General features: G+C 47.2%; 1 protein-coding gene across 1 annotated transcript in view; it reads left to right on the top strand.

Annotated features, from left to right (window-relative positions):
• MORN5 (MORN repeat containing 5) overlaps positions 1-25928 on the top strand; it is a 45085-nt gene extending 19157 nt beyond the window's left edge. Inside the window, exons 4-5 of the mRNA XM_053563755.1 lie at positions 2287-2418; positions 24412-25928. Of these exons, the coding sequence (XP_053419730.1) occupies positions 2287-2418; positions 24412-24491 (212 nt within the window). The 3' untranslated portion in view covers positions 24492-25928. The remainder of the gene's footprint in view (positions 1-2286; positions 2419-24411) is intronic.
• Positions 25929-25939: the final 11 nt, after the last annotated feature.

Here is a 25939-nt window from a genome sequence, read left to right as displayed (position 1 = left end):
TAAACGTCATGCCTGTCCACCTAGGGAAGCCTAATCTTCCCTTACTCTGTCCCCCAGGAGCAATTGGTCACTTAGCCCCAGTGATTTTACCTCTTAAATATGTTCTTTAGTTTGCCATTCAACAAATATCTACTGAGCACCTCCATGTGCTAGGCAATGTTTCCTGCATCCTCTCTGCCACCGCCCTATTCAGACCTTCATCATCTCTCCTGAGAGCTCCACTTGACCCCCTTGAGGTCATTCTCCATTCTGCCACTCCACAGACCCTCCAGCACTTCCTTCTAGCCCCAAGACAAGGTTCCAATATCTCAAAATGACTAACATTCTCTGGCTCCTGCTCAAGTCTCCAGCCTCACTCAGGGCCACCCACCCTCGCTTTCTCTCTGTTTATCCAAGAGACCACACTTTTTCCTGCCATTCCTTCTGCCTGGAATACTCTTTAACACTGTCACTTCACCCAGGTAACTCCCCCCCGTCCTTCAGGACTCTGCTTACCTGAACTCCCAGACCAGGTGAGGTCTCCCTGGAGCATGTCACAGAGCCACCATGACCCCTCTGAAGATCAAATCCTGAGTGTTCATCATCCATCTTACTGAGCCAGCTGTGACCGGCACAAGGGCAAGGCTCTAGCACATTGTCTGGCATATAGTGGGCACTCAATAAAGAGTTACTGTCAAGCAGGGATAATAACACTGACACCACAGCCAGAGGTGATGGGTACACTTATGGGAGTTAATTTGATGATATCGATAAACATTTCCTGAGCATCTCCCCTATGTCAGATGCTGGCTGGCTCCAGGGGGACCCAGAGCTGAGAGGACACTGTCTCTTCCTTCAAAGAGCTTCCAATCTAGATGCAGCTTGAGCACCTTCCAAATCACTCCTCCTGGGTTAGATGGGGCCTGGACTTTGTCGTGGGCTCTTCACCCCAACTGAAGCCTGTGGGAAGAGCTGTCAGCCTCAAGCCTCAGCCCTCACATCGCAGCTACTTTTGCCAGCCGTGAAGGCAGTATGATGACCTTTCCTCAGCCTGCCTGCCCCGCCCCTTCTCCAGCAGAGCAGCTTTACCTTTAGTAGCCACTTCCTTCCCTTATTACTCTGCATTTTGCCTCAGGAGCAGGCATTGTCAGGGTGACAGTTGAGGGTGCCCCATGACCTCTCTGGGCATCAGTGAGATGGACATTGGCATGAGGCTTCAGTGAAAGAATGGCTGTAAAGTACTTGGCATGGAATCAGCTCTCAGTAATCATCAGCTGGTATGCACGGGATTAGGATTAGAGTCAGGGTCAAGGTTAGGGTTGGGTATATTTTTAACTAATACAGGAGCACCTGCGGTGTGCAGGACACTGAGTTGTGAACATAGTGCTGCTGTTATGTTCAGTGGGTACTTGCTCTCGGTCCAGACAACAGGAAATTTTAGGAACTACAATCAGAAAGGAACCTTAGAAATTATTTATTCCAACCTCTCCTTTACTCAGGCCACAGAATTCCAAGATGTATACACACTGGGTGCATGACCTAAAAGGTGGCTCCTCTTTCCCTCCTGCGGGTCCCATTGTCCCCAGTCCTGGGGCCATGCCTAGGCCCTCTCCTCCCCTGATGTTGGCAGCTGATCACACAGGTTACAGAGCTGGGCTGCTTCCTAGGTGGATAACCTTGGGGATATTACTTTACCTGTCTGAGCCTCAGTTTACTCATCTGTAAAATGGAGCCACTGGGCCATTCTCAGGATTAAATGAAATAGTAGGGGCATAATGCCTGGCACATAATAAACATTTGATAAATGGCTGCCACTATGGTAATTTTGGTGAGAGTCAAGGTTCTCCAATACCTGCCCCTTGGCCACTTGATATTTCTTTCCCACTGTTCCTTTGTGCCCACTCTGTTCCACAAGTTTTCCTCAGGGAGCCTGAGGGTTCAGTGCCTCTGGCCTTGGCCCACACTTTGACAGTCATCCCTCTCCTGGAGCTGCCCTTCTATTCCGCTGGCCAACTCTGACTTATCTTCAGAGTCTGACTCTAGAACCTGTACCCATTGTCATGGTGTCCCAAGAAATGGTGGAGGATGAGGTCAAGGTAAGAAGACAGTGGTCACAGAGCCATTTTCAGAAAGCTCTTAGGGGCACTGTTCCTGCTGTTTTTGCTCCTTACCCTGAATCAGAAGTACTTAGTTCAACAGTAGAGGCAGGTAGTCACATGAGAACCTAGCCAAAAGTAGACTTTGCAGGAGCATTGCATTGGGATTTGGCCTTGATAGTGAACTAATCGCCCATTATGCCCCTTCAAGGTATCTCTCAACTCACCAATATGGACCCACCTAGAAAAATCCCCAAAGGCTGCTATGACTGTGGAGACGGCTTCTACAACCCAGCCACCAGAGTCATCAAGGACTACGGGAACCACTTCCTGAGGAACGCAGGTATGTGCGTGCCAGCGCTCCGCAGCACATTTGCTTCTCATCCTCATGTAAGTTGGTGCATGTGTGTCCATTTGATGAGAAAGAAGCTTTCACCGATAAAAGATAAAAAAGTGATTATCTGAATGTTTTACTCATTGGACTTCTCATGGCCAGCAAGTCTGAACGTAGTCAGAGAGTAAGGCAAAGGACCTTCATAGTCTAACTGCAACTGCACATAAGTGTGGCACTGAAAAGACTTATTTTTGCATATATCCCTTCAGCTAGTATTTAATGGACACCTGCTGTATGCTGGCGCCTATGCTTGGTGCTGGGGTAGAGCAGAGCAAAGGGGGACAAGGATCCCCATCCTCTAACAGGCAGCAACATGAAGCAAGCACCAGGGAAGGGAAACCATGGTCAGGGGGAGGGGTGAGGGGGTCCTAGAGATGTGGGGGTGATGCTGTGGGAGCACAAAGAACAGGGACCTAACTGGCAAGTCATAGAAGTTTTCAGGAAGGAAATGAGACCTCTGAGACGTGAAGAATAATTGGGAGTTTACCACAAGGCAAGGAGAAAGGGTTTCCCAGCCAGAGGTAACAGCACAGGCAAAGGCCTCAAGGTAAGTGATACCCTGCGGCCCAAGAAGGCTGATTGGCCCTTCAGCCAGCGAAGCACCTTGAAGGATCCAGAACCTCAGTGTGGTGGACATCAGATTGAGGCTCATCAGACTGAGCAGGATCAATTTACAGAGACCACACTCACAGGAGACCAATATTCACATAAAAACAAGAACATTTTTCTTTAATGCAGTGATTCCTAACCTTTCTCTTTTCTGGGATCACACTCCTACTAGAAATAACAAAAACTACGGACCCGCTTGTCTGAAAAATGCACCCCCCCCCCCAACACGCACATTTTGCTTATAGTCTTTAGGGACTGATGAGCCCGCCAAAGACCCAGGTCAAGAAACCTTCCTCTATAATGAGAAAGAAACTGCCAGAATGCCTGTGCTGCTAGTGAGAGCATCCTCTCATTATAGGGAGATCTACTCAGTCACTCAGTGATGATCAAAGCTGCCTCGTGAGGCTGGGATAAGAGAATCAACTAATCCTGTGGCTGAAATTCTGGAGCCTACATGCCCCCAACCTGCCGAGTGCCACTGGAGGAACATGGCACATTCTCACACCCCTCTGCTGGCTTCCCTTTCTCCATTAACTCATGTACTGCTCTGCACAACTTGGGTTCTGCCATGAACTTTCTTGCCCAAATAAGTTAGCAGATGCTGTGTTACAGTGAGTTAAGGAGTTGCTAACCTGGATTGTTTCCTGCAGGACTTCTGAGGGCCTATACTATGCTAAGATACCTTGTACTTTTCCTGCGTGGCACTTACATCAATGCAATTAAATACTCATTTCTGTGATTGTTTGGGTAACATCTGTCTCTCCACTAGACTGTAAGATCCATATGGAAGGGTCTGTGTCTTATCTGTACTTGTAATAAGGGTCCAATCAGAAAACTGGAAAGAATTTGCTATCAGGAAATTGGTTAAATGGCTACTGGAGAACTGAAACAAACTAAAGGAGGACATTCAGGGTTAGCAGAGAAAGTACCTGCAGGAATCAGCCACCACCTCAAGGACTGGGAACAATTGCAAAAGACTGGGCTGTGAAAACCACAAGGTTGATGGAGGGACCCCCAAGGAACTGCAACCCAGACCCCTCAGAAGAGGGCATTGCCAGGCTGGGCTGGCTCCTTGGCAGCTCAGAGAAGGGGCCCTACAGAGCTGGCACCCAGACCTCGAGGAGAGAGCAGAGTCCAGCAGAGCCTCTGACGGAAGCAATGAAGCTGATTCTATAGTGTGGAAAAAACCTAGCAACTGCAAGTGCAATGCCATTGCTGAGACAACACAGGCATGGACAACAAGGAAAACATAAAGGGGTATCCTCCGTTTGCCTTCCAAACTCTCAACGGGAAGCCCACTAGCAAAACAGAAATTCTGATCTTTCCAGTTCCAGCACTGCGAAGCAGAGAGCAGAGGGTCCGTTTGGGGCTGCGAGCGGTAACTTCTAACAGCCCAGTCCACCCCATTGTTGCTCAGCGCCACACATACTCTTTTACAGACATTAAGACTTCTGTACAACGATAACAAATGGATGAAGTTGTAACTCTCCTTCATATTAATAAAATGATGCTCTCACCTTCTCTCCCCAAAAGGGGCGGAGGAAACCCCAACAGACTTTGTATCTATCTTGAGTGAGGTTGTCCCTTGACAGTCCTGCCTCAATGTTCTCTAACCTGAAGGCACTGACAACAATCCTTCTATAAAATCATAGGGGGAAAGAAGAAACAAAAGAAAAGAAAAGAAACTCATGGGCGGCACCTGTGGCTTAGTCGGTAGGGCGCCGGCCCCATATACCGAGGGTGGCGGGTTCAAGTCCAGCCCCGGCCAAACCGCAACCAAAAAATAGCTGGGCGTTGTGGCGGGCGCCTGTAGTCCCAGCTACTCGGGAGGCTGAGGCAAGAGAATCACTTAAGCCCAGGAGTTGGAGGTTGCTGTGAGCTGTGTGAGGCCACGGCACTCTACCGAGGGCCATAAAGTGAGACTCTGTCTCTACAAAAAAAAGAAAAGAAAAGAAACTCGTTAATAAAACAAGCATGCATATAGATAAGTAAACAGAAAGGTGAGATAGATTCATATATATATATATATACATATACACATAACACACATACACTCATACAAGCAAGGGGAAAGAACCTTCCCTTTGTGTAACTAGTCAGGAGCCTGTTATTTTACAAATATTTACAAATTCCTCCTTGTATTATCCATCCCATATTTCATTTGCCTTCAGCCTACACTTCATTTGGTCCAGTTTTTACCTGATAGGGGTCACCCAAATCTTCATTCTTGAGAGTCTGAATCCTGACTGATCCTGGTGTATTTTGGTTATTAAGTTGATTGGTTTAGTTTTTTTGTTTTTTTTTTTCATTAACTTTTACTATAGGCAATGGAAGAATGAAAAGGTGCCCTGTATTAGCCCCTTCCCACTTGTGCAGCAGAGACCCAGTGTCCCCTGGCCATCAAGAACAATCACTCCAGCCAATACAGGGTCTCCCTTTATGCTTGTTGTTTCTGTAATCTAAGGAACCAAAATGGCCAGGTGGCTGTTTCAACTTCCAATTCAGTGGATCTGTCATTGTATCACCTGATGGGACCATTCCTCTTCAAGAACTAAGACCTTTGAACCAATAAAGTTCAAAGTTGCAGGACACGAAGCAAAAACTCTGCTCAAAACATGGCATATTGCTGTGCCAGCACCAAGTATAGGCACAGGCACATAGTAGATGCTCATTAAGTATGTTTGAAACGACTAAATTAAGGAATGAATGTGTGCTATGAACCTCTACTACAGAGATATATTTGCATCATTTCCCAAACATATCTGACCACAAAATTAGCTGGGAGGTGGGGCCGCAGGGAGCATTTTATTGAACTGGGATATAGTTTGGGGAATTCTATAGAATATACTTTGGGGAATTCTCTGTTAGCATAATCTTTATTCAGTTGTGGTAGGATGCAACTGATTCATTTTCAGCTTTTTAGGTTTGAATTATATTCTAGTCCTGCCTCACTGAGATGACATCCTGGTCCTACGGAGATTCACAGTCTACTGGGAGAGACAGACACAGAAACATACAATTAGAATATAATGTGATAAGGGCCGTGGTGGAGGGAAGCCCTGGAGGATGAGGAGGGTTGAGGAGGTGGCGTGTTCACCTGGCTGGGATGAAGGGTGTCAACTGGGAGCAACAAGAAGGCCACAAACATGATGAATCTTAATGAATAGGGATTCCATGAACAAGAATGGGGGGGAAGAGCATTCCAGGCAGAAGGAACAGCATGTGCAAAGAAACAGGCATGAAGAAGCACCGTGTGACTGAGGAAGCAGAACGTGTGGTTCCCAAAATTCTGTGGGCAGAAGAAGCCAGGCTTAGTGATAAACTTAAATGTGCATCACAGGGAGGGAAAGCCATTCTTAGGAAGTTTGCAGAGGATGGATACTGATGATTGTTTGGTCAACAAATATTTATTGTGTACTTGCTATAGATCTGGCTTTATGGTAAGCTTAGAGATGCTAACCAGGAAGACGCTGACTGTAACGTGGCTTCTAGCTATACAGAGTAGCTGCCAGAGAACTGAGTAGGAATATCTATTGGAGGTCAGTGGGCTGGGGAGGTTTCCTGGAAAAAGAAAGATCTACCCTGAAACCTAAAGAAGAGCAGATGAATGCAGCAGGGTTGGGAACAGTGTCAAAGGCAGAAGGAATTAGGGTTGGGAGAGGGCATTTCACATCTAGGGAGCTACAAGTAGTTCAGAAGCATGAAATGACAGTATATGAGAAGACGCCCAAGAGCTGGTCGGGGTGAGGAGGGTAGCAAAGTCTACCGGTATCTTCTCACCATAAGGCAGTGGGGAGCAAGGATGGGTTTTAGGCAGGTAGCATAGTAACTGGTTTATCCTTTATAAAGACTTCTCCAGTTACATAGAGGGAAGAGGCCAAAGGGAGTAAGATTATATAGGAAATCCTTTGGGTAAAGTGGTGGGAGAGGGGCACCTGGAGGCCATGGACCCAAGTTGGGGATGGTGTCATGGGTTCCGAGTCCTGGCCCCAGCTTTCTGCTGGCTTTCCCTGCACCAAAGCCTTCCCTCTCTGGGCCCCTTTCTCTTTATCTGTAAAATGAGACTGTTGGGCTGGATAATTTTTAGGGTCCTTCCGACCTTAAGTAAGAATCTGTGATGGAAGAGAAAGGTAGCCAAGGAGTATTTTTGTCCTGATATCATAGGACAGATCAAGTTTGGAGTGTCCTGGAAACCATTAAAAGGGAGTCTCTGTGGCCACCTAGTCATTACCCCTGACTCACCCCACCCTGAGAGGGACTATTCAGGCTTCTGTCCATCTTCTGTTTTCCCCAAGGCCCTTTCTCCCCACATTCCAATCTACTGCCATAAACAGTGCTTCCTGTTGGCATTCTGAAGCCACCAGCTGCTGGTCCTGCTGGTCTGAGGTGGGTGATCAAGGCCATCCCGAGTAAACAGCAGTCTTAGCCACTGCTTTTGCAGGAAGCACATGCCACATGGGTGTGTCAGAGCCAGGGATGCTTATTTTATAGGAGGTCACAGGCTGGGCACCAGAAGAGTTGCCTCTGGGTGATCTCTGGGCTTCTCTGCATGGCATTGGCTCCCGCCCCATTTCCTGCTGGCTTCTTTCCCCAGTCAGAGAAGCTTGCTCTAGATCTGACAGCAAGGTCCCAGACTGCCAGCCTACATGTTGCTAAACTGCAAACATGCTTGACAAATTCCATTTTGCTAGACTTGGGTTTTAGAGAATGCTTTTCATAGCTGGGGAGGATGGCATAGCCTTGCTGGATTGCTTGAGAATTTAAAGTCATCCTTCCATGCATTAGAAAGTCTCTGAACATCTACAGTGTGCCAGGATTCGGGGGATCAGGGCAGGCAACATATTCTCTCCAACTCCAGCTCTCAAGCCTTTGGCCCACAGTAAGGGGTGTTTTTCCTGGTGTCCCAGGACACGCACATGCCTGCATGCCTATGTGTGTATCTTTGCACATGCAGTGTACTATGACATTTTCTATTTCATTTTTTAAAATGCTGGTTGTTATGCACTAAATTGATTTCACAACCCTCTCAAGGGTCAGGAAGGTCTTGCTAGGGAAATGAGATGCTGGCGAAACTTTGGAGTCTGCAGGCTCTTGATTATGGTAACTTGGAAGGCTCACCTTCCACCCTGCTGTGTCTCCCACCCATGTGCTCGTCCAACCAGCCTAGCTGCCGCCCATTGACAAACACACCCAGCACTTTCTACTGCCTTTTCCCATCTCATATTTCCCCCAGTACAGGACACTCTACCCTTTTGCTCCATCAATCTTAGTCTTCATCATCTCTCACTGCTTAGCACAAAACAGAAGGCCAGGGAGTCTTTGCCTGCAACCTCCAAAGAAGGGCTTGTGGGTTTGCCTGTGCGTCCACAGCTCAGGGAGATGAAGCTGGGCCAGGAAGGCTAGTTGTGGCAGACCCTTGCCAGGCCCTGTGCCAAGCACCTTATCTCTTCAGTCTTTCCTGCCACCCCAAGTGGGTAATTTTCATGGGACATGGTTTGCAGAGAAGACACCTGATCTCAGTTAATAACTCCCTCACTCCCTCACATAGCTAGTGAGGGAGTCACATTCAAGCCCACGTCTTCCCCGAGCCTGTTCTTTGTATTCTCCTTGGCTGCTTCATGTCCTAGTTTACTGTGTACTCATCTATCTCCTCTCCTAGGCCAAGGAGGCATGTCTGATTCATAGTCGTTCCTCCACCAAGCATAGTTCCTGGCACCTGGTGGGAGCTTAGCAAAATTCCTAAATGAATGAAAAGGTCCATTTTAGAGTCTAAAGAAAAAAACACCATAGGGCCCAAAATGTGATGCTACCTTATTTGAAAAAGAGTCCTTTGTACACTGTGAGCCAATAGGGAAGCATTTAAAGATATTTGAGATAATTACCTTTACTATGATGGGAAATTGGAAGATTAACTCTAACCCTTCCCCCTCCCACACATCCCTTTTCTTCGTTCCTCTCCGTGGCAGAGCCACGTTGGCAGTTTGTACATGTATCTCTTTCATGGAGCTGTTGCTTGCCTCAATGTTACTAGCAGGAATCATTTGCAAAATAACTGTACCACTAATCCCTACTCCCTCCCCCCAATTAATGATACCCCATGTGAGTGTCTCAGATGAAAGGCACATTATTAATATTCAAAGAAAAACCCTCATAACCATTTTAACATATACAACTAACAATGAACTAAATTTGCTTTGTGGAAGACAGAGAGTGAGCATCCCAAATTAGTTTATGTAAAAGCTGAAATTCTTCCCCGAAAGGTCTCAGTACCATCCTCAAAGAATATCCTGATCATCAGAAATGCCGTCAAGATTCCCGCCAACATTATCCCCTTTGTTGTCTGAAATGTCGAATCAAGCACATCTGGCAAATGTCCTAGAGCTCACAAATCTTTCAAACAGCGTATAATTCCCAATGGTTAAAGAGATAACGCCACCGCTTAATCGTGCTGCTCTTCAAAATAGCACCAACTTTCCTTCAATCAGAAACAATGGCTTCGGCTTCTTAAAAATATCACACACCAGTGATTATTTGCAGAGAGGGCCCTTTTGCGTTTGAACCTGTAGGTTACAGACAGAATTTAAAATTAAGACCACCAGGCTCATTTGAATGCACTCTCCATTAACTGGACAGTGGGAAGAAGGGGTGTGAATTGGGGTCTGAAAAGTGACCCAGCTTATGTAATTTGGAGTCTTTTGTGGGAGGTGTCTGGTGTCATCAGAGTGAGGATGAGGAAGTGAAGATGATGACGGTGGTGAGAGCCAACAGTGATTGATCATTAGACACTCAAGTAAGGGGGAGGGAAGTACCCATGTGATTCTTGTTTAATAATGAGGAAACTGAGGCTCAGTGCAGTTAAAGAATTTCCCCCCAAGAAATTTGGCAAGAGCTGGGACTCACACTCAGGCTTGTCTGCCATCTGAGGTTTTCCACTTTCCACTTTGCTTGGCTAGCTCCGAAATCCTCAGTCAAATGAGGCATGGGCAAGGAGCTCCCAGACACCGTTGTTTATGTGCTCCCATACTTTTAGTTAGAAAGGGGTGAAATCTAAACTGCATAGTGAACCCCTAGAAAATGAAAGAACTCTTTGGTCTTCTAAGGTTTCTCTAGTATTGTCTAAATAGTTGAAAACTGTAAACATCCCCATTGTCCAACAAGAGAGCACTGGTTCAATAACATGTAGTATATTCTGGTTCCCATAGCTCAGTGCTTAGTGCACCAGCCACATATACCAGGGCCGGTAGGTTCAAACCTGGCCTGGGCCTGCTAAACAACAATAACAACTGCAACGACAGCAAAAAATAGCTAGGTGTTGTATCAGGCACCTGTAGTCCCAGCTACTTTGGGAGGGTGAGGCAAGAGAATCATGTAAGCCCAAGAGTTTGAGGTTGCTGTGAGCTGTGACACCATAGCACTATACCGAGGGCAACATAGTGAGACTCTATCTCCAAAAAAAAAAAAAATTTAGTATAGTCTTACAACAGAATACAATGCAGTCATTAAAAATGGTAGTAAAGAAATAGACCTTTTTGTATACAAAGATATCCAGGTTCTATTTCAGGTGAAAAGTAGGCTACATGCCTATTAATAATATTCAGGTTGGGCATGGTGGCTTAAACCTGTAAGCCCAACACATTGGGAGGCCTAGGTAGAAGTCCCTTGAGGGCAGGAGTTTGAGACCAGCTGAGCAACATAGAGAGACCTCATCTCTAAAAAAAAGAAAAATTAGCTGGGTATGGTGGCACACACCTGTATTTTCAGTTACTTGGGAGGCTGAGGAGGGAGGATTGCTTGAACTCAGAAATTAAAGGCTGCAGTGAGCTATGATTTCACCATTGCACTCCAGCCTGGGTGACAGAGTGAGATGCACTCTCTAAAAAAGAAATAACAAAAATAACAATAATAATAATATCTGGTATTTACCGAATGATTACTATGTACCAGGCACTGGTCTAAGCATGTTACATGTATTATTTTTATTGCATTTTCTTGCATCCCCACAGTAACCCTGAAAAATGGGTACCTTTATTATTTTAACTTTATAGATAATGAGACTGAGGCTAAGTGAAATGCCTGCCCAAAGTCAAACTGATAATAAATACCAAAGCTGGCATTTAAACTCAGGTCCTACTGACTCCAAAGCTAAAGATATTTGAGCTGGTTCTAAACGCGAAGTTGGAGTTTACTGATGAAAGAAGGAAAGAACCAAGGGCCTTCCCAGCAGCCTGAGATTGCTGTGATGCTTCTTTTCCCAAGAGAGTTCTCTGCCCACTTTATTGTGGAAAACCCGGGAAATGAATAAGAGTCTTTCAAAGCCACTGACAAACCGAGACTTCTCTAATCTTGAGGCCACTGCCTTCCCCTGAGATCAGAAACCTGAGACCCAGAGAGGGCCTATTTCCCATTGCTGGCTGGGGGTCCTTCCACAAACCCAGGCTACCTCTCCGTGGTGCTTCCTTTGCAGTTTCTGCTACAAACTGGCCGAGCAAGTCTCTCTTACTTCCCCCTCCCTGCCGTCATCCCTCCAGCGAGACAAAAGGCAATTTACCCAAATGTTATAATCACCTGGAAGCTGGCACGCAGGGGCATCCCTGCTTTCTCTGAGGTATTGTTAGCAGCACCATAATGAAGGCTTTGTGGAGGGATAATATCACACTGCAACTGCCACATAAAATGCCTGCACTAAGCACACATCCCTGCCACTCGACTTGGGCATTCGCTGTGAGCAAGAGGGGTAGGTAGGGAAGCTATGGGCATCAAATGCCTCCACTGTGCCGGCATTTGAGGAATGTGCCATTATTCCTATTTGGCAGATGGGGAAACTGAGGTCTCTACAACACCAGAGGCCATCCTCTGAACTAGTGAGATATGCTGCAGCCTTTTCTGAGTCATGAACCTCTCTCCAAGAATCTAGGCAAAGCTATGGGCCTTGTCCTCAGAGAAGACCTTGAACTCACCAACAGAATTTTGCCCACAGAGGGCGAGATTAGCCAGGGAAGCCATCCACAAAGTCTTGTTGAGATCTTTGCTCTGGGAGCCACCCATAGGAAGTGCCCTTTGCCATCCTTCCAAAGGCCCTGGAAATTCCCCTTCCAGCCATGGTGCCTACTGGATTTTGGTAACAATACATCCCCCACCCCCCCGGCAGCCTCCTGGAGGCTCCAAAGGACACAGCTTCCTCTCTCATGGCTGGAGTCAACCTGGCTAGCATCATAATGGTTTGTTTTGTCCCTTTTAACAGAAGTAAATGTTAAGCCAGACACTACAGGGCAAGAGCCTCATCTTTCCTCCTCCACCCAAGCTCTGGAATTCAGGGCAGTTGACAGAAACCTCTGCTCAACCTCAAGGCCAGAAGCAGATGAGGTTACAAACTGCCAGGCTTTAGGGTCAGCCAGATCTGCAAGCAGATCCTAGATCAGACATTCACCAGCTGGGCAATCTGGAGCTAGTCTCTTAATATCTCTGAGCTTCAGTTTCTTCATTTGAGAGAGGGAGGAGAAATAGGATTTTCTTTCAGGGTTGTGGTGAGCGGAAGTGAGACAACTCAGGGGAATCTAACAAGAACAGGGCCTGGCTCGAGCAGAGCACTTGGTATATGTCAGCACTCTACTGCAATTATGATTGTTTTACAGCCCAGGAAATTCAAGTGGAGGGAAAGGGGGAAGAGAGAAAGGAGAGAGGAGTGGAGGGATGGGGATTAGTAAACTGTCACCTAATGTGCACAATGTAAGGGTGTATGGCACACCCCCTGGATGAAGGGCTCAACTACTACTTAAACTTTACTTTGGAAATGCAAACAATGTAACCTAATCATTTATACCTTTGTATTAATCTGAAATACGAAAATACATAAATGAAAATAAGACCATGTGAGAAGAAAGAAAGAGAGAGAGAAAGAAAGAAAAAGGAGAGGAGAGGGAGAGGGAGAAAAGCAGACGGCTCCTTAACTCCACGTGCCAAAGGAGGAGCCAGTGTCACCTTGGCAAACTGCCCTCTGGCCTCCTCTCACCAGCTTTTGATGTCGATTTCTGGACTAGAGGCATGTGGTTTCCTGATGTCTCTGCCCAGCCCCTGGCATTCTGTTCTGGATGTGTTCCCATCATCTTCATCCATTCTTGCCCACCTGGAACCTCAGACCTCCTATGTTCCTCCTAGACACAGGCCTTCACTAAGTCCCTGCATATACCAGGGTTCTTCTGGGGACCAGACACAGTGCCTGCCCATTGCAGGGCCTGCGGGAGCAGAGGCACAGACATACAGTCACAGGAGTGGGGGTGGGTGTCCTCTGGACAGAAGCCTGAGGCCTTCAGAGAGCCTCTGTTCTCTAAAGACTGCAATGAGCCCCCTCAAAATATAGTATAGAAATCAAAATAACTTAAATCATAAAAGATGTATTAAGAAGGCAGTCCAATGCAATCCTATATTCCCTATAATATGTATTAATGTCTAGTTTGAAATATTAAATGTAAGATTCTTTCCCAAAGAGCTGAGTGTCCTTGCTTCACTGGAGCCAGGAGCTAGAGTCTCAGTGTGCTGGGGGAGCACAGAGAAGAGCTTAAGTGTGTCCCACATGCCTAAAAAATGTGGTGTTCAGCTAGACCTTACAGGATGAGAAGTGGATTTTCCTGCATGGAAGGGAAGGAACAGCATGAGCAAAGGCACAGACAGATGCAGGGGGATAAGTGGAGCCCCTGAGAGCCATTTGTGTGTTGGAAGATGAAGAAGGAGTCAAGGAGGTTTCCCTCAGGCGATGGTGGACAGACTGGGCTTTGACAGGGGTGTAGGAATATGTCTGAGCTGGGCATTCAAGGTACAGAGGCCCAGTGTGGGATGGAGAGAGCTTTGGATGCCACATTAAGGAGTTTAGCTTTGATCTTCCAGATAATGAAGAGCAAAGACAGGAATCACAGAAAAGTTTCTTAGGGAAGTGGGTGGTGCTGAAGGCTGCAGTTCTGAAGACAGACTTGGCTGTGACCTTGTACCCACTAATAGCTGGGTGAGCTTGGGCAGATGCCTTTTCCTCTCTGAGCCTCAGTACCCTCCCCTGTGAAACAGATATAACGACAATGAGGATTCAGTGAGCTCTGGCCTGTCAGAGTTCTGCAGATTCCTCCTTAACATCTCTCCTGGCTATCCCCACTGCCGCAGTTTTAATTCATCCCTCAGCATCTGCCAACTGGATGATAGGTTCCCAACTGCCAGGCCCCCTCAGTGCACCGTCCACATGCAGCCAGGAATCAGGGGCAGAAAGGAGCAGAGGGTCAGAGCAGAAGCCATGGAGACGGGCCAACAGTGACCCTGGCCATGGCACTTGGTTTCTCTGAGCTGCCTTAGGACCGTGGCTAGGCATGATGAACATGTTTAGTGAACATGAATTCAGTTATAAGTGCTCATAAAATGGGGGAGTGGGGAGGCAGAGAGTAGCAACAAAAACAGTGTTGGTGATTTTCATCTCCATTCAGCACATGCTTGCTCTGGACTGAGTGTAGGGACACTGGATCTGCTGGTCTCCATCCCTGTGCGCCTCCTGTCCTAGGAGCACCTTGCCACACAGAGGAGGATTCTGGTAATTAAGGATATGTATTTTTTGATCAGTGCCCCATAACTGGCTATGTATGTGGACTTGAGTGGCAGGACAAATTCCTTGTTCCAACAATGTCAGAAAAATGGCTTCATGGCACTTAGCAAGATGTCCTCCTGCAGCATGGGGCCATCTAAAGAGGTTTTCAAGGGTCATTATGACTGTGAGCACTTTTTTCTCCTTACCCATCAACTGGAGCACCTACAACTCCCTCCTGAGAGAACATGCAGGTGTTAGTGAGGATTGCGTGAGATTAGCCAGGCACCTTGCCTGGCCCAGCCCAGCACACAGAAGTGGCTCCAACAGGAGGCAGCCATATTCCCTGCCCACCCATCCCACACCCCAGCCATAGCCCTAACTCCAGCCTGAGGTCTAACCGGAGCGCCCCCACCTCAATCATTGCAACATGTTAAAACAAGAATATTTCAGTTAAAATTTAAATATAAACTTTTTGCTGTTCAAACTTGGAAAGGGTCTGGGGCGGCACCTGTGGCTCAGTCGGTAAGGTGCCAGCCCCATATACCGAGGGTGGCAGGTTCAAACCCAGCCCCGGCAGAACTACAACAAAAAAATAGCCGGGTGTTGTGGCAGGCACCTGTAGTCCCAGCTACTTGGGAGGCTGAGGCAAGAGAATTGCTTAAGCCCAGGAGTTGGAGGTTGCTGTGAGCTATGCGATGCCATAGCACTGTACCGAGGGCCATAAAGTGAAACTCTGTCTCTACAAAAAAAAAAAAAAACAACTTGGAAAGGGTCTTTCTAAGTTTGCTTGGTAAATTGTTTGACAACAAGTCTTTAACAATTGGCTGTGATTTCTTGAGAGTCATATGCGTACTGGAGAATTCTTGAAAAATGAGGAAATCAAGCCACAAATGGATTTCAAGAGTAATAAAATTCTTTTGATTTCTAAATTTAATAATTAAGTCTGAATGCATTAATTATAACATTAATTTCGGCTTTGTAGTTTCTCTTCTTTTACATTTTAGAGTCAATCATTCTTTCCAAGCTGCTTACATTTGAATAGGCCTTGAAAAGCTCTGGGTGCCAGGCCCTGCACCTTTAGTTCCCAGTGGACCAAGCGGCTTGCCTGGCCCCCCATCCCCACCTCCACCCCAGTCCAAAAGATGCTCCTCCACAAAAGCAAAAGCAGCCCCAAGGCCACCCCCACCCTGTTTCAGGCTCTGCCTGGGCAATGACCCCTCAGTCAATATTGACGATGCTGTGGCCTTGGCATCTGGCCACCAGCACTGCCAGCAAAGTTCAAAGCCTCTTTCTTGTCAGGAGTGGTAAGGAGGATGCCCTCACTGTGATACTGCCTGGGCCCTGCCCCACCAGCTCATGTAGCCCTGCTGTGCATCGAGGGTTTGGCAGGACAGGAGGTGACCCCCATGGGTGCCCACAGGATAGGGAGCCTAGTTTGGTGTGTACCCCCATCCCAGCCTGGAGCCCTCTGAGGCTGAACCTAGACCCCAAGAAAAGAAGGCACACACACACACAACAGGAGCTGCTCTCCCCCAGAGCCTGGCCTAGCCATGTGCTCCCCGTCTCTGTGAATTGGAATGCCTCTACCTCCTTATAAGATCACATACATTCAGACCCTGCCACACTCAGCCAGTCACGCACATCACACACCATGCACACACGCACACCCCCAGCTGTAGCCACCCACACACTCACAGGCACACTCCCTTCCACACTTATGGCAGTGTAGAACAGTGGGATGGAAATATACATCTGTGCCTATGCACACACTTGCAGCTTCACTGACCTCAATGCTAGTCACACTAGCAGCCCTTCCCTCCACCCTAGTGGAATGAAGTGAGGCAAATCATGTCACCCCAAGCCTCAGTTTCCACATCTGAAGTAGGGACAGCTCCACCTCACTCACTGAGGAGAGGATGAAAGCAAACCCCCACTACACACAGAGAGAGGTGCCTCCTAGGTACTCGGCCAGTGTGCACCTGCCCCTCTCCTGAGGCCATATGCTTTGTTTCATCTTGGTCTCCTCCCTTTCCCGGCACCACTGCCCCTCGGGGCAGGAACTGCATAGCAATGTGACCGCGAGTATGCCCAGCCCAAAGGTGCACTAAGAGGTGGCAGAGCCCGGCTTGTGGGTGCCCAGCGACCCCAATCTGCCTGTTTGCTCTCTCTGGGCTCACCTGCCCTGGCCTGCCCTTCTAGCTTTGAACAGAAATCATTAGCTGAACCACAGCTCTCTATCCTTCTGAAGCTAATCCTGTGTAAAGACCACCTCCTGCCCCAGCTTCTCCTCCATCCTGGCAGGGAACCAGAAGTCCTAAGGGTGTCCCAAGTGAGTTCCTTAAGGACACTCCCTTGCAAGCATCTAGTCTGGGAATTAAAGGTGCAGGAGAATGATGATGGTAGTTTACTTCCTTGGAGCCCACTGAGTGACACTCAGCCTGGCCAGTCCTCACTCAGCCTCTGCAGGGGGTCTGGTGAAACTCCAATACACAAGTTCTTGTCCAAAATCACCCAGCAAGGTGTCAGCTTAGCATTGGACCCAGGCCTGTCTATACGGTGGACTCCTGGACTCCTTCTGTCTATATGGTGTTGTCACTTGCATCCTGATGTCCAACTTCATGAAGACGAGTTCTCGCTTTTTTTTTTTTTCTTGAGACAGAGTCTCACTTTGTCACTCTTGATAGAGTGCCATGGCATTACAGCTCACAGCAGCCTCAAACTCTTAGGCTCAAGTGATCCTCTTGTCTCAGCCTCCTGAGTAGCTAGGACTACAGGTGCCCACAAAAACGCCCAGTTATTTTTAGAGACAAGGTCTCCCTTTGCTCAGGCTACTCTCAAACTCGTGAGCTCAAGTAGCCCACTCACCTTGGCCTTCCAGAGAGCTAGGATTATAGACATGAGCCACCACCTCCCAGGGCCACTTCTGGCTTTTTCTGTCTTAAGCACTTTTCAGGGATGATCTCTGAGTCCTCATGGCAAATCTTCAAGGCAGGCACCTTTATAGGTAAGGAAATGAGACCTGGGGATATGTGAGGCCACTTGCCCAAGGTCTTGGAGCCTGAGCTGGCCTCTCCCGCCCGCCCTCTGGGGAGCTGGCATTTTCTTACAGCTGTTTGGAGACTTTCAGGATCTCTTCTTGCCCCCAGCACTGTGCTGACCTGTAGGCTGCACTAACGTTACCCTTGGTGACCTGGGCAAAGCTCAGCAGCCTGGCACAGCTGTGGCCTGTGCAGGCTGGCCCCTCCTGTCCCTGCTGTGAGGCAGGCCCCAGCGCAGCCGGGCTGTGAGCTACTGAATATGGTCAGTATCCAGATATGACCCCAGACAACCCAGCCTCTCTGTGCAGGGGGGCTGCTCAGTCTGTGGTCTCCAGCCACAGGAGGAAAAGGCAGCCGGCAGCCTTGGACCTGCACTTAGCTTGCCTGCTTTACCTCTTTAGGAGCTCCGTTTGCCTAGGGCGGGGAAGAAATTCTCCCCTCTTTGTTCAAATCCCACAGGTTAAACTTATTACTTTCATGTCCCCAAATGTACATTTCTTTATTCATTCATTCACCATGTGTTTATTCAATACCTTGTAAGTGCTGGGTCTGCACTGGGTCCCAACAACCAGAGGTGAATCAGACAGGGGTGCCCCAGGCTGGGAGGAGTGGTGACCTTGTCCTGGGTCAGGGAAGACTCATATCCAACAGGGCCCATTGGAGTAGAGGACAGCCTAGGTGGTGCTAGGTCCAGCCCACACATTCATGAAGCACCTTAAGCATGGGTTGTGACAGCAGTGATAGGAGACCATGCTCATCAGACAACTCTCAGTTCACACCCCCTTTCCTGACCACACCACACTGTGAAGTTATACTTTTTTAGAAGAGATCTGGGAACAACATACTACATTTGGTTGTAATTTATCAAATGTAAATGTTCAAAATATACCATAATTATTATCATCTTGTTTAGGATTTTCATCAATTGTATATAAAGCCCACAGATGGAAAGTGCCCTGGGCCTCTCTTCTACTCCTAGAGGCTTCACACCTGAACCAGGCCCTCAAAAGAGGAAGGGTGTTCCATCAGGGGAACAGCATGTGCAGCGGCCCAGAGGCACTGGAGAGCATGCACAGTTCCTTGGGGCGGCTGCATTTTACAGGGGAAGGGGAGCAGGGAGGGTAGCAGGCCTGAAAAGCAGGAGGATCTGGGGGAACTTGAAATCCAGGCTGAGGAGTGGGAAGCCTTTTCAGGGAAGGATTCTCATCAGGGGAGTCCATGATCAGATTTGGAGTCTCTATTGCAGCAAGTTCCCTTTTTTCTCTATAATAAGCTCAGTTCTCCTAATGCTCTGTGGGGGCATGGAACATGTAGGTGGCAGCAAGGTCACTTCTGAAGCTTCAGAACCAGAATAAAGACATCTTTCTGCCCCCAGGACAGACAATCCTAAAACTTGAGAGCACCTGGATTGGGCTTCTTAGTAGCACTTGCTACTGAGTCCATTCTGTCCCCAGCACTGGGTCCAGGGCTTGCCCAGGGGTGGACTTGTTGATTCATTCATTAATTCAACAGATATCGACTGATATATACTATATCGAACATAGTATATATAACAATATATACTGTGTTCAGGCACTCTTCTAAGCACTAGGACACCACCATGCACAAGGACAAGGCTCGTGGTTTCACTGGAGCTTAGTCTGGCTAGGGAGACAGACAATATGTAAATAAACAAAAAAATTGCTGAGAGCAGCATATGCTATGCAGGAAATAAAATGAAAATAAGATGGGGGACTCAGACTAGGGTCACTGAGGAAGGGACATTTGAATTGACACCTAGATCCTGAGAAGTGGGCGGGCACCAGGGAAATGTTTGTTGGTAGTGACTAAAGCAAATCAGAATGAAAAAGGCTTATTCTGGACTTTATCTGACCAAGCACTTATTAAGCATCCACAGTATGCTGGATCCAGTAGTCAACAAAGCAGATACAGTCCCTCTTCTGAGACCTTACAGTCTAAACATTAAATAAGGGTGGCGCCTGTGGCTCAGTGAGTAGGGTACCAGCCCCATATACCAAGGGTGGCAGGTTCGAACCCGGCCCCGGCCAAACTGCAACAAAAAAATAGCTGGGTGTTGTGGCGGGTGCCTGTAGTCCCAGCTACTTAGGAGGCTGAGGCAAGAGAATTGCTTGAGCCCAAGAGCTGGACATTGCTGTGAGCTGTGACACCATGGCACTCTACCTAGGGCGACAGAGTGAGACTCTGTCTCTAAAAAGTAAATAAATAAATAAAATAAACATTAAATAAGAAAATGTGCAAATAAGTACAGATTCAAAAATTGGAATATTAGGAGGCCAATGAAAGGAAAAAAAGTGAATGGCTTTAGTGTGGATGGAAGGAGGTGTGAAGGGATTTTCACCCTCTTGAAGAACCTGAGAAACTTGCCTTTTAGGGAGCATACTGGATTTTGTTGCATTTTTTAGAATAAACTTTTTATTTTAAGAGCAGTTAGATTTACAATATTATTGCAAACAGAGTACAGAGTTCTCAATATACCCACAGAGTACAGAGTTCTCAATATACCCACGTCTAGTTCCCCATTATTAACATGTTACATTGTAGGGTAGATGGTTTGTCATAATTAGTGAACCAGTATTGGTGTTATTAATCACTAAAGCCCATCCTTTATCCAGGTTGCCTGAGTCTTTTCCTAATGTCTGTTTCCTATCCCATCAAGGACTCGCCATTATTTACTTATGTCTCTTTAGGCTCCACTTGGCTGTGACATTTGCTCAGATTTCCCTTGCTTTTGATGACAGTTATAAGGAATGCCAGTCAGGTATTTTGTAGGATTCCCCTCGACTAGACTTTGTTGTACGTTTGTCTTATGATTAGAGTAGGGTTGTGCATTTGGGGAGGAAGACCACAGAGGTGAAGTGCTATTTTCATCCCATTGTATCAAGGGTGAAGACTATCAATGACTTGCCAACGCTGCTGTCAACCATGGTCACCGGCCAAGGTGGTGTTTGTCAGACTTCCCCACTGTAAAGTCACTCCCCCCCTTTCCATCGTGTACTCTTTGGAAGGAAGGTACTATGCACAGATGCATTAAGAAATGGGGAGCTTTGCTTCAGCTCTTTGAGGACAGAGCATATAAATTATTCGGAATTCTTATGCACAGGAGATTTGTCTATTCTCTGATTTTTATGTATTTTAACCAGTATTTTCATGCTAGGTCTTTTTTACTTTTTGGAAGTTCAAGAATCCTATTGGTAATTCTAGGGACCTAAAGATATTTTATTTCAATTAACAAAAATGTATGAAATTACTAAGACATTAAATTGGAAGATAGGAAAAAAGCCAATAATTATTTTTATTTTTTTGCAGTTTTGGCCGGGGCTGGGTTTGAACCTGCCACCTCCAGCATATGGGGCCGGCACTCTACTCCTTTGAGCCATAGGCGCTGCCCATTTTTTTTTCTTTTGTGAATACATATTAATGAAAAAAGATTTGGGAATTACTCAAAGCAGAAAGAAGAAATTCTCCAATTCCACTGTTCAGGGCTGCCCATTATTCACATTTTATTTATTATCTTTGATTTTTTTTTCCTGCTAGTCTAGAAGCTATCTATTTATCATCTTTAATTTTTCTGTTGTGCACAATTTTTACACATAAAATACTGTATATGTAATTTTGTTCCTTGCCTCTTCCCATCTTTTTTTCCTTTTGCTTATTGTCACATCAAAAACATTTCCCCTGTGTTACTACACAGACTTCCTAACTATTATTTTCAAAGGCTGCTGAATATCCCCTCATGTGGCTTATGTGTCCACCTCCCCCACAGGCTATGTGCTAGCATGATGCCTGGCACATAGTTGGTGTTTAGAAATTATCGGTTAAATGAATGAATATACAACACAGTAATTATTCCCTTGTTTTTAGAAAGATAGGTCATTTTCTTTTTTCTTGATTCTAAATAACTTCTGAGACAAATAGAACTATCCCCTTAGGATAGTGTACTAGAGTGGAATTACTGGACCAATGGGGGCCAAAAATTTTTCAAGATAAATGCACCAAACCAGAAATCTTCCCTCTGCACCACTGGCAATTGTGCCCAGGGTAATAATTTACAATTGATTAAAGAGTTTGTGGGGTGTTTTTTCCCATCTTTTTCCCCCCTCCTTTCCCTCTCCCCTCCTGCTAAAAAAGGGGGAAAATTATCTGAAAAGGTGAAGATGTTCTCAGACAATCATATTAACATATTCCAACAATCGCAATTTGCAAAATAGTAATCACAACTCCTGGGATCTGGGAGGCATTAATCAAAGCTGCAGGTTTAATTCCGTTTTAAATATTGATGAAATGTGCTTCGGCAGCCTCACCCTGGCGTGTCAGGGCCAGGGGAGCTGCAGCAAGGCGCAGGGGAGGTGGAGGGAGGGTCCGTGAGCAGCTGCTGGGAGGGGAGGCATCTGTGATTCAAATTGGTGGCTGTGCAGCCAGGTAGAGAGTGAAAGGGGTAGTGAAGAGGGCTGTTAAGTCCATTGCTGTCAATTTTTAACGATCAGGGAGGGGCCTGAGGACTGGTTCAGCACAATAAACCCAGTTTGTCTGGTTTCAGGGGTTACCGCTGAAGAGGTTGCAGCTGCACTGATTCGAATAGCCTGGAGACTTCAGAACTGTAATTATCAACCAGGCTGCTCACAGTGTGGCAAAAGTGGGCTCCACCAGCACTTAACTCCTTGTGTGCTGACACATCACCGCTGCTTTCCCCACCCCAAGGCTTCCCAGCTTCCGTGGGGACTCCCAGGCAGCCTCCCCAGGGGAAACTGAGGCCCACTGGCTGCTCCTCAGAACACACCAGAGAGCAAGCCTTTTTCCTTAGGTCATATGGAAAGAAACAGTGGGGACCTGGCTGATTACGTGGGGGCAGTCAATGGTCTTGGTGTGCTCACATCTCCCCTGTGTGAAAAGTCAGGCTTCGGAGCCTGCTGAACACTTGGTTTGATTTCCACTGGCCATGGGCCTAGTACAAGGATGATCTCCTCCATAAAACGAGGGTGATCTCCCCTGCCTCACTGGGCCATTAGAAAGATCCAATGAGATGCAGTGTCTGCCAAGCTTTGAGCACACAGTAGGTTGCTGATCAAAGAGTCTCAGCTCTCTGACCCTGAGTCTGGTGATTTCTGCAGAAGAGGAAGCCTTTTAAGAGGGGAGGCTTTCTGCTGGTCCTCTGTGCTCCAGCTCTCAGGGAGTCCCCTTATTCCCCACCTTCTGCCATTTATCACCAAGGAGGCTGGGTAGTCTCATCCTCCCATCTCTGAGCTAGGCACGGGGTAAGGAGAGAGGCTGGACAGAGGGACAGGAGAAAGGAAGGAGGGAGGGAAGGTGGAAAGGCAGGAAGGCGGGTGGGCAGGATGGTGTGAAAAGAGCAGAGCCAGCTGGGAAGACAGTGACTGAAAGGCCTGTAGGACTCGATGACCCTCCTCCTGGAAGGAATATAACCCCAGAGAAATCTTCCCACGTATCCACAGGGGAATGTGCCCAGGAACACTTGTCCCAGCTATTCCTGGTGGTGGGGAGTTGCAGCAACTTCCATGTCCACCCCTGGGAGAATGAAGAGTAAAATGTGACAGGAGCCAACCACAGAATATTAGGCAGCAGTAAGAATCAAGGAACTGGCTGTACATGTAGCAACAAGAATAGATCTTGATTTAATCACATTTCAATATACCAAAATTTTTTAAGAAGAATAGATCTTGAAAACGCCATGTTGAATGAAAAAAAGTAAGACACAATGAAATCCGTAGCACAATGCCATTTATGTAAATTAAAAACACATTGGTACACAAAACAACATATTTTTACAGAGCCACATGCATTTTTAGGGGTCTATATCCCACCATTTTAGCGAGTCCTTGTTGTGGGGGGTGGGGAGCTGGGCATGGGTTTGGAAGAAAAAGAGGGAAAAATAAACATAAAGTTAATCCTCAGAGGGGTCTTGCCCAGAGAGATGATGTTGGTGGGCTGTGGACTAAGGAACATGATTCATTCAACTTTCGGATTTGAGGTTAAAAAACAGCAGGGGCTTTATAGTTGGACAATCCTCGGTTCAAACCCCAGGCTTCCCCCACACTGACCCGTGGTGATGGACAAGTGCCTCTCCACCTCCATGAGCCTCTGTTAGGGTGGGGAAGACTTGCCTGTCAGATGGTCACAGGATTAAACTAAGGTAGGCACTACGTTTAGGGCCTTCAGGGCACACCAGCCAGCTATCCCCTCTCCTCTCCCCACTGACAGGACCTAAGGAAACAGAAGGTGTCAGCATCCTGGGAAACCATGGGTTCTTTGGTCAAAAATGGAAAGCCCAGAAAGGAAATGAAAATCTGAAGATTCTGTTTCCCGGAACCACCAGCAAGGCCTGGACCCAATACCCTGGGCTTGCCATTGTGGACTGTCTGGGGGGGCAAGTGCCTGAATGTGAGCCTGCTGCTCTCTGGCCACCTGTCTGGATCTGACCAGCTCAGGGTGGTCTGATGACCTCATGCTTGCCTCCCTCAGCAGCACCCATAAGCTAGAAACCCTTGTGTTCAACTTCCCCAAGACCAGGTACTCTGAGAGATTAGGATTAAATGAAAGGTCTGTTCCTCCCCACACACAGCTAAACAGACTGTCCACCAGCAGCCCATCACCTGTGCTGGAGCATACTCCAGTCCCAAGGCCCTGCCTGGGGACTCCCATGGTGGGGATGGTCCCAGCAAGCACCACACATGACCAGCTCTTCCTCTTTCCTTGCAGATGATGACGAACATGAGTGGATCATTCGTACCTGTCGAAAGGGCTGGGACGAGATTGTGGGACGCAGGCCCAAGCTGTGAACTCGGAGGCTGCCTCCACCCCACCAGAATTTTCCGTTTGCCCTCCTGGCACTGGCTAGGCCCAGGCATGGGAGGCAGGGTGCACGTGTTTGTAGTTCTAGAACCTGGCTTTTGACTCACGAATAAAAGCTTCCTGCAGCAAGCGGCATAGGGGTGTTTTCCTTAGAAGACTGTTTCTCAGATGCCATCCTCATTTCATCTGCATCAGAATCACCTGGGCAAAATCATGAACTATAGCTATTCCCAGACCTCACCCTAGGCCTGCTAATCCAGAAGCTCTGGGAGTGGAGCCAGTGTGGTGCCATAGAAACAATAGGGCTTTGGCATCAGATACCTGGATTTAAATCCCAGCTCGATCACGGGTATCATGTAACCTTAGGCAAGTCACTCTCTAAGCCTCACTTTTCTTATCTATAAAATGGTTATAATGATAAAATCATTTATAATGATAAAATGTTTAAAATGGCAGAGTAGCTGTGTGATTTGAATGCAATAAGACAAGCAAAGGACGTGGTGCTTAGCAGGTACTCAATATGTGTCTACTTTAAAGAATAATTTGTTAGCTGCATATAATCTTCCCTCAAAATCACTGCAGAGATTACAGTCGTCCACGAGGAAGCAGCACCATGTTCTAGGGCCACTCTGGGGCCACAGCATCCTGGATCTTTGTATAAGAGTCTCTCCATAGAGACTGCTGAATCACATAGCATCCCACTCCCCTGCCATGTTGTGTCCTCTGGCACTGCCCAGGGGAGGCAGGACAGTGAGTCAGGCTTGGGAGGGCTCTGCTGCAGTCTGCAGGGGGAGGACCCTGAACCTCAAACTGGGATGGAGCCAGGAGCCAGAGTGAGGCTGGGTCCACCCTCGGCTGAGACTTGGGGGAATTACCTTTCCCCCTGAGGTTCCAGTCACCTGGGTAGAATGACAGAGTTAAGTACCACCAGTGATTCCCAAACTGTTTTCAAGTACAGTACACTCTGGGAAAGACTAATCTATTTTCAAAGATAGGTATGTATCTATCTAAGTCAATGTTTGAAAAACGGATTGGAAAAATAGAATAGGAATGGGCAGAAATGGAGTCAGGGATGGAGGATAAAAAAAAAACAAAAACTAATAATAAAGAAAGAGCCTTGCCCTCATGGCCTGTGCACCATGACCCAAAGTTTACGAGCAGCTCATTTCTGTGCAGGGCCACGGGGCTGGGGAAGCCTCCACACCCAACAGGGTAGCTCCGCTCCCACACTAGGAGCTTTGATTTGAACAAATTATTTTGGTGCTGAAAGAAAACTTGACAATCACCAGAAAGATGCTCTCTATCACTGTCCAAATTACATGGTGGCTCTGGAACCTGACCAGCCACTATGAAACCCAGTCTTGTGCAGAAGCTGGGGGCCTGTTGCCCATCCCATTTTCCCTTAACTTTGCCTTATCAAATTCCTCCCCATCTT

Source organism: Nycticebus coucang, chromosome 2, assembly GCF_027406575.1.
Source record: "Nycticebus coucang isolate mNycCou1 chromosome 2, mNycCou1.pri, whole genome shotgun sequence".
Classification (NCBI taxonomy): Eukaryota; Metazoa; Chordata; class Mammalia; order Primates; family Lorisidae; genus Nycticebus; species Nycticebus coucang.
The sequence above is the reverse complement of the archived record's forward strand: the minus strand, read 5'-3'. Positions and strand labels throughout refer to the sequence as shown.